Source organism: Adiantum capillus-veneris, chromosome 11 (assembly GCF_014529385.1).
Source record: "Adiantum capillus-veneris isolate H3 chromosome 11, ASM1452938v2, whole genome shotgun sequence".
NCBI lineage: Eukaryota > Viridiplantae > Streptophyta > Polypodiopsida > Polypodiales > Pteridaceae > Adiantum > Adiantum capillus-veneris.
Genome location: NC_140941.1, coordinates 62,528,271 through 62,536,678, shown reverse-complemented (window position 1 = coordinate 62,536,678; position 8,408 = coordinate 62,528,271). Strand labels below are relative to the sequence as shown.

The 8,408-nt window shown below is 41.7% G+C and overlaps 1 protein-coding gene across 1 annotated transcript; it reads right to left on the bottom strand.

The window, feature by feature from the left end:
- Nucleotides 1-512: 512 nt before the first annotated feature.
- On the bottom strand, nt 513-4,409 carry LOC147447330 (F-box/kelch-repeat protein At1g67480-like). Its single transcript, XM_086523167.1, has 3 exons — nt 4,126-4,409; nt 1,641-2,687; nt 513-1,274 (listed from the first exon to the last, which is right to left on the bottom strand). Exons 2-3 carry the CDS (start codon nt 2,294-2,296, stop codon nt 647-649), a joined length of 1,284 nt encoding a protein of 427 aa, XP_086379293.1. The 5' UTR covers nt 2,297-2,687; nt 4,126-4,409; the 3' UTR covers nt 513-646.
- Between the last annotated feature and the right edge of the window lie 3,999 nt (nt 4,410-8,408).

Here is an 8,408-nt window from a genome sequence, read left to right as displayed (position 1 = left end):
CACCATGGACCCAAAATGTCAAAAAACAGAGAAGGGCACAAGACAAGTGCCACAACTCCTGCATAGCCTTTGTGCTTCACACTAAATCACTACAAGAGCCACTTCAAAAACCTGTGGCCACCTCGTGTATAAACGCTAGGGCTGTTTTTAGGCACATATGTACACACCCACACACATACAAGTTGCACAGCAATTCCAGAGTCGGGCTGTCACATGCCCCCCCATTGACTTATTCACTAAGAAATCTCAAAAAAGGCAATTGCAAAGAATGCTCTTGGTAAAGAACAAGCACCCTTTTTCAATTACCAAGGGAAATATATACAGAATTTTCTCATATTACAAGCTAACAGTCAACCCCAAAATGACATAAAAACAAAGAGCTGAATGAGCCATTCTTGACCACTTGAGGACTTGTACCTCCATGTATCAAATAATCAAGTGTACCTACCACGAGTGACGGCCATTGTAGAAGAACGCCCAAAATGACAAAATACAGGCACCTACAAAAGACATGATAAAACAAGTTCAATTGAAAACAATGTACACTGCAGATACAAGGCTTTCAAAGCTAAATCTCTGTAGACGTGTGTCCATATACTCAAAGTTTGCACAACTCTGAGTACAGCAAGACACTTTACTTATTTGATCAAGCTTCTATTGTTGTACAATAGAGACAAGCACCAAGAGGCCTGATTTCTGCAGTCTGCCATTCGCTACCGCTAGAAGCATTTGGATCGTAGATGAGTGTATCACAAGCAGATTCTGTACTTGTCGGGAACAGAAGTAGCTTGCCATTTACATTCGCCAAATAAAATCCAACACTTAAGCTTCCAGCAAGTGGCAGCACAACACTCTTCCATAAATTCTCCGCTGCATTGAAAACTGCAAGCTTCCTATCATTCTTCCACTCAATGCAAAACAACTCTTGATCCACAATCGCATGGGCTAATACCATCATACACCCATTCTTGGCCTCCTCCCATTGCCCCTTCAAAGGATCAAAAACATCCACACAGCGAGAGTGACCTATGGTAAAGCTTGAACGGCCAGCCATGACATAGAGCTTTCCTTCAAGCCCACACCCAATGCACCCCCATCGTGCACGCCTTAAACTTGGTAACTTTGTCCACCTATCTTGCTCCAGATCATATACCTCTACGTGAGGGAGGTTTTTCCCTCCTAATCCATGTCCGCCAACAACATACACCAATCCATTTAGCACAGCACAAGCAAACTCATACCTTGCACTGTGCATGCTTGCAACTTTGCGCCATCTGTTTCATAAAAAGACCTCTCTCTCTCTCTCTCTCTCTCTCTCTCTCTCTCTCTCTCTCTCTCTCTCTCTCTCTCTCTCTCTCTCTCTCTATATATATATATATATATATATATATATATATATATATATATATATATATATATATATATATATATATATATATATATATATATATATATATATATATATATATATATCTATCTATCTATCTATCTATCTATCTATCTATCTATCTATAAAACATGCATGCGATGTAATACATACACACACACACACACACACATACTACATGTACACATACACACACACACATACATACTCAGAGGTGGGGAAGAGGATGTTTGAAGGAGGGGGGAGGAAAAACCTGTTCAGTGAAGTATCATATAGCAGAACATCTGCTACTGCTGAAGGCCTGGAGCCTTCCACAGCACCTCCAATGATTAAGAGCTTCCCATCCACAACAGCAAAACCAGAGCCACTCTTCAATGGCCCTGGCAAGGGAGCCAGATCTTTCCACACATTCTGAACAGTACTAAAGGTCTTCCAGCAGGTGCTCCTCCGATCTTCTGACAGTGTAAGTGCGTAAAGACGCTTTTCAGCAGTCCCCGAATCCCTTCGTATTTTGTGAAACTCTTTGCTTCTAAGTAGCGCATTCCACGACTTTGCTACACATCCCATGGCAGGAAGATCAGATTGAGGGGCCAAGGCCACAATTGATTTGGCCACATCATCAGGCAGCCCTGGAATAAGGGTGCCCGCACAGTCATGATCCTGTAAATCTACAACACCTCTGCCCACTCCATCATCGGGAAGCCTTCCAATCCTTTTGCTACTCAATATGTCCTGCATGTCCTGCCCCATTGAAAAAACGAATGCCCTGCCATTCATGATGTCTGACCCCAATATGCTCTCCACCTTACAAGTGAATGAATTTTTACCAGACAAATTAAGCACCCCTTTACAATTAGTTTGGAACCGCGGGGACCATGCCCTAAAATTTTGAACAGAGCAATCCGCCATGACTCTCAATGTCTCCTACTTGCTTAGCTGATTATTTATGCCACCAAAATGCTAAAGACTAACACTAGACGCACCAAGGAGGTGCAGAACGCCCTTAGCTGTTAGAAGCAGGGCAAGCGGCCATACCAGAAATGTTGGTACGAATGTTCACTGTAGTGATCACCAAGTGTTGATAAAAAAACATCGTGGTATTTATATCTAAACAGCGTGGTTGCCTTGATGGTGCTTGCTCTGGTGACCGATCCCAAAATATAACATCTTCTGTCAGCAGCCATATGCTGCTTCACAGGCTTTTGATTTGAAAAAGACTTGTGCACGGAGTTGTAAGACCGGTTACCACTCTGACCAAAGGCAAACATAATATTTCCTTGTGCCTGCAAAATTTTGGTATCTGTTACAAGCCAACAAACTCCAATGTGTAAGTAGGTCAAAAATCAAAGTTCAAGATTTCTAGCCATGTTTAGAAGATAAAATGTATATAACCCTAGATGCACCACCAGTGTATGAGCAAAACAATCAGGAAATGTCATCATCCTTCCCAAAGAAAGAAAAAAATCAGACAATACTAACAATTTTCTAGCTAAAATTCATGTTCCTTTGTCCAATTAAGCCACAAATTTGGGCACACATAAATCCTTACATGTTGTCAAACCCTCTTGCATAACCTAATGCCAGCATAAACCCTAAAATTTGACACATTCTTTACAAAAGCAAAGAAACCTTGAATCCCTATCCCTGATGCTGTCAGAATCAACCAAGTTATGCAAGGAACTAGCTCGATATGTTAAATTTCTGGAATACTAGTGGATACTTTAACTTACTTTTCCAGTGGTAGATTAACGACATTGTGGCCTTTGTGACCCTTAATGTAACTTTTAGGTAACAACATGGCTCTATTTTGGTTGAAGAATGTTTTAATCTAGTCATTACTGTGTAGAGCTAGAACCTTTCTTTGAGCCTTAACAAACTTCAATTATCATGTACATGTGTAACGCATCAAGGCATTCACCCAAATTCATGTCCATGCACTAGAGAGGCAGACAGAAAATCTCATTGAAAGCACTCCAAAAGAACAAATAAGTAAAAGACTAAGATACGAACCCACCCATTGTGCTTAGATCTACGATCCTTGTCAAGGATTTTGACCAAGAAGGATCACTCGCACATATAATGACAAACTTCAACTAACAAACTTCAATTCTCTTGTATATGAAACGCATCCCAAGGCATTCACCCAAATTCATGTCCACGCACTAGAGAGGCAGACAGAAAATCTCAACAAACGCACTCCAAAAGAATATATAAGTGAAAGACTAAGATACCAACCCACCCATTGTGCAGAGATCTACGATCCTTGTCACAAATTTCAACTCAGAAGGATCACCACAATCGTTTCAAAAAGAAGCAAGCACAAGAAGGACACGTTGTGAGCTGCAAGTACATAAGTGTAAGCCTTCTATACTCAACAAACAACTCACGCATACACAGGCCTCCGGACCGTTCTTATAGTCCCCCGGACTCAAAATTATCAAAGCCATTTTACAAAAATCAGGCAAAGAACAAAATGATGGATAACTGGACCCATAATGCAACACTCATAAAAAGCAGATCAAGCCAGAGTAATTACCAAGAGGCTTAAAAGCCAGTCTACAGAAAATAGTATAATAGACAACACTGAAACCACGATACTACTCTTAAAAAGCAGTTCTAGCCATAATGCACGGCCAGGTATGTTTCACGACTGGCACAGCCTCACTAGAAATAGCGGTTCAAAACAGGATTTTGGCCTAACATGCACAAGTTTCCGAGAAAAACAGAGCATAACATACTTGATGAGAAGAAGCGCGCCTGCGGAGCACACGGAAATGCTTCACTCTTTATGGGTTGAGGTTGACGAGGGCGAGGAGCGGCCAAAAGCAGAGAAGTCCGGAACCCATTGTTGCAAATTCAGAAGTCCGCTCCTCTATTCTCTCGTGGATGTGCAAATGTGCGTGTCAGAATGAAGCCTGTGTCGGAGTTAGAAGTGCATGTAAACAACAATGCGGTGCAGGAGAACGGGGCTATGGCGAGGACGCTTGCGGAAAGCAGAGATCGCGAAGCAAATAGAAAGCACATGCAAAAGAGAGGCAGGGAAGAAACAGGCAAGAACATAAATAGGACTAAAGGGAGACCTACGTATGGGTTTGTGGATTATTATTCTAAATAAGATTTAGTCCACGCAAGCATGATGTTTTAATAATGCATATCTGTTTTTCAAGCTCAACACCATATCACAATCAATGGTGGAGGTTAAAAATGGGGGTGCGTCGATTGTCGATCGTTAGCCGTGTCGAATCCAGCAGCACGGATTTAGCCCGAATCTGCAAACCCACCCACATTTACAATAAGACATACACAAATCCCCTATATCTCAATGAAAGTATATGGGCATAGTGGTTAGAGCACATGGCTTACTACGAGGGGATCGTGGGTACAAAATGTGGTGCGTGAACCACCCCAAGTTTTCAAGCCCACCCAAATTTGCTTTTCACACTTAATTTATAAATTTTCTCAAATTTACAAATGTGCATCGGATGGCCTTGAATCTCCCTTGTTGTAGATCTTGTTTGAAGCAGCCCATATGATATAGTGTGGATGGTTTTCCAAGGTTATCCAAATAGAGGCGATTCCTATATCAAAATTCAGTTCTCATTCGAAAGCCATCATTTGCATAATCGAACTGCGCCTAAGGCTGCTCGTTTCGCACGATGGCATGGGTGCATGTTGTGTGAGCAAATTGCAGTCTTCTTACCTTGTTAAGGCTAGCTAATATAGACCTTTGGTCAGTACTCAACAAAATATACTCTCTCTCTCTCTCTCTCTCTCTCTCTCTCTCTCTCTCACACACACACACACACACACACACACACACAAAGAACGTCCCTCTCTTCAATGCTACTCTCTCTCTCTCTCTCTCTCTCTCTCTCTCTCACACACACACACACACACACACACACACACACAAAGAACGTCCCTCTCTTCAATGCTACTCTCTTTATTCTTGGTTGCTTGTAATAATCCTCTAGGACTCTCTTCCCTCTCTCTATTTCTCCGTGTTCATTGTTTACGCATCCTAATTACAGGGCAATGACCTCATAGGGAAGCTCTACTAAGTTTTCATCAAGGTATGAAAGATATGCTCATTGTTAATCTCATTTCGTTTCAATCTAATCTCGTGTCATATTTAAAAAAATTCTTGCATCAATAACTTGGTTACATACTCTAGGCTCTTCTTATAAAGTGCAAGGTACATAGAATACAATCGTGGCTTTAGTTGTTACACCGTGCCAATGAATGCTAGTAGATGTTAGTATGGTTGAGGTAAGCCCAACTTGTATCAGTTGTGCCTTGCTATAAGGCTTGTGTAAATTGGCTAGCTCGGAGGTGCCTAACACCTTAAGGTCTTGGGGTGTGGGTAGCTAGACCAATTTGCGGAATATCACAGTTAAGTGTGTATGCATAGGAATAGGATTGAGATGAGTAACCTCTCAGGAAGTTATTGCCCCCATGTACCTTTAGTTGGTATCAGAGCCATGGTCTAAAGTCCAACCTCTAAGCCAAAGAAAGCAGACCATGTTGGTACTAAGAAGGATAAGGAAGAAGTCCCAAGTTTGGCTTCAGGGGATGGTTGTTGGGGTAAGCCCAACTTGTGAACTGTCAGTGGTGCCCGGGTACGAGAGGCATAAAATGGCTAGATTGAGGTCTCTAACACCTAGTTTTGGGGTCTAGATGGCTAAACCAATTTGTGGAACATCAGTGTTGAGCACGTATGCACAAGAATAGGATTCGAGAAGGGTGACCTCTTGGAAATTTTTTGCCCCCATGTACCTTCAAGTAGTTTGTAGGATATATACACACTCATGCATGAAGGGTTGCACATGAACTCCAATTCAAACATTCAGAAGATTGACTCCTTAGTTATTGTCTATGTTCATTGGATTCCTAAAAGAAGAACCGTGCATTCTTTTCAAATTAGGAGTCATCAAGATGAGTTATCCATATGCTTGAGGAGGAGGAGGATTGTACCTTTGGCAACGCCAAAACATGCATGCCATATCCAATAAGTTTGCTCCATCAAGAATTACAGGGATGGGTACCAGAAGCATTGGGCCTTGAGTCTCAAGGCTCTTGGATCAATTTGTTAAGTATGGATCTTGATTCACCCCTTCTAATTTTTTAGTCTCAAAATGCACATTTGTAAGGTCCCCGTTATGAGGAGAAGCCATCGTGTGTGAGAAAAAAAATCACTCGTCCGAAAACCAAAAATTCACACCCGGTCGAGAGCTTTGCACAAGAGCTAGTTCGTCAAAATATTATGGTGGCCGGAGAGTAACCAAAAAACGGCCGGTTGGTTGGCTGGTAGTCAATTCACGATGGCTAGAAGTGTTTGGCCAGCGGACGAGTTTCACGCGGACTTGGCTACAGCTACACATGGACGCGTGGACAAATTTTAGGCGGACTTGTCTACCTAACATGGGCACATGGGAGGGTACAAGATAAACTTATCTACACAAGGTCGACTACACACATGGGTGTCTCTCATGAGAGAGGGCAACCCTTTTGGGCTATAAAAGGAGGCCTCTTCTACACACAAAAAAATCAATGAAGGTTCATTGAAGGATGTGTGAGATGGTGAAGTGTGAAGTGGTGGTAAGAGTGAAACAAGGTGGGAGTTCCATAAAGGGTTGTTAATCCCTTTGTAACCTACTTCTAATTTGAAGTGCAAAAGCCATTAAGTGACTGCTTTCCCATGGACGTAGCCCACATTGGGTGAACCATGTATATCATGCTCTCTCTCTCTCTCTCTCTCTCTCTCTCTCTCTCTCTCTCTCTCTCTCTACGTCGTTAAAATATTCTTCTTCTTGTGTGTGTGTGTGTGTGTGTACTAATAATAATAGGAAAATGGTATAACCTTTCTATCACCCAAATGTGGTAGATTGGTTATGTCATTTCCCTCTTGAATAACAGGTCGTGAGTTCAACTCGCCTCGTCGGATAGATCTTTAAGGTCTCTTGGGATAGTTTCCTATGATGGTAAAACACTTTTCTTCTTCTTCCTTCTTCTTCTTCTTCTTCTCTCTCTCTCTCTCTCTCTCTCTCTCTCTCTCATGTGTGTGAAAAGTATACCTCTCCATTTTGAGTAAAACACTCTAGTGGACTACTAAGCTACGCCTTTATTCCTAACAACTGGTATCGGGTTTCTCGTAGCTAAAATATCTCAAGGAAAGGATTCCTTGAATTCAATGGGAGTAATAGCAGATAAAGGTAAGCTCGAGATCGAAAAGTTCAACGGCAAAAACTACCAACATTGAAAGATGCACATTGAAGACTACCTCTACCAAAACATTCTTTATGTGCCACTAGGTGGTCTTGCAAAGGAGCCCGCAATGATGGTAAATGAAGCGTGGATTGTCCTTGATCGAAAGGCATTAGGAACGATCCGACTATGCTTTGGCTTCAATGGTGGCCTTCAACATTTTGGAGATGAAGACCACGGAGGACTTGATAAAGTCGCTTGACAGCCTCTATGAGAAACCATCGCATCCAATGAGGTATTTCTCATGAAGCGATTGTTCAATCTAAAAATGGCAGATAGAAGTCGGAGTCTCAAGATGACAAGCCAACATTGGAGGCCAATGTGGCAGGTAAAGTAAATCAAGACGCTCTAATTATTTCACTAGATAATGTGCTCAACTCTTGGATAGTCGACTCCAGAGCTTCATTCCATGCGACATCACATAAGCAGCATTTCCAAGATTATACCAAAGGTAATTTTGGGTATGTATACTTGGGAGATGATGAAGCTTGTGAAATTGTCAAGAAAGGTACAATTTGTGTCAAAATTGCAAATGGAAATGAATAGAAGCTTGAAGATGTTAGGCATGTTCCCTCTCTTCACAAAAACTTGATCTTTATAGGTCATCTGGATGATGAAGGTCACAACATTGCATTTGGAAACAGACGTTGAAAAGATCTCAAAAAAATCTTTGGTGGTTGCAAAAGGAGAAAAAGTTGGTACACTATACTTGTGTACGGTCAACGTGCAATCTTCAACTTATGCAACAACAGCTACA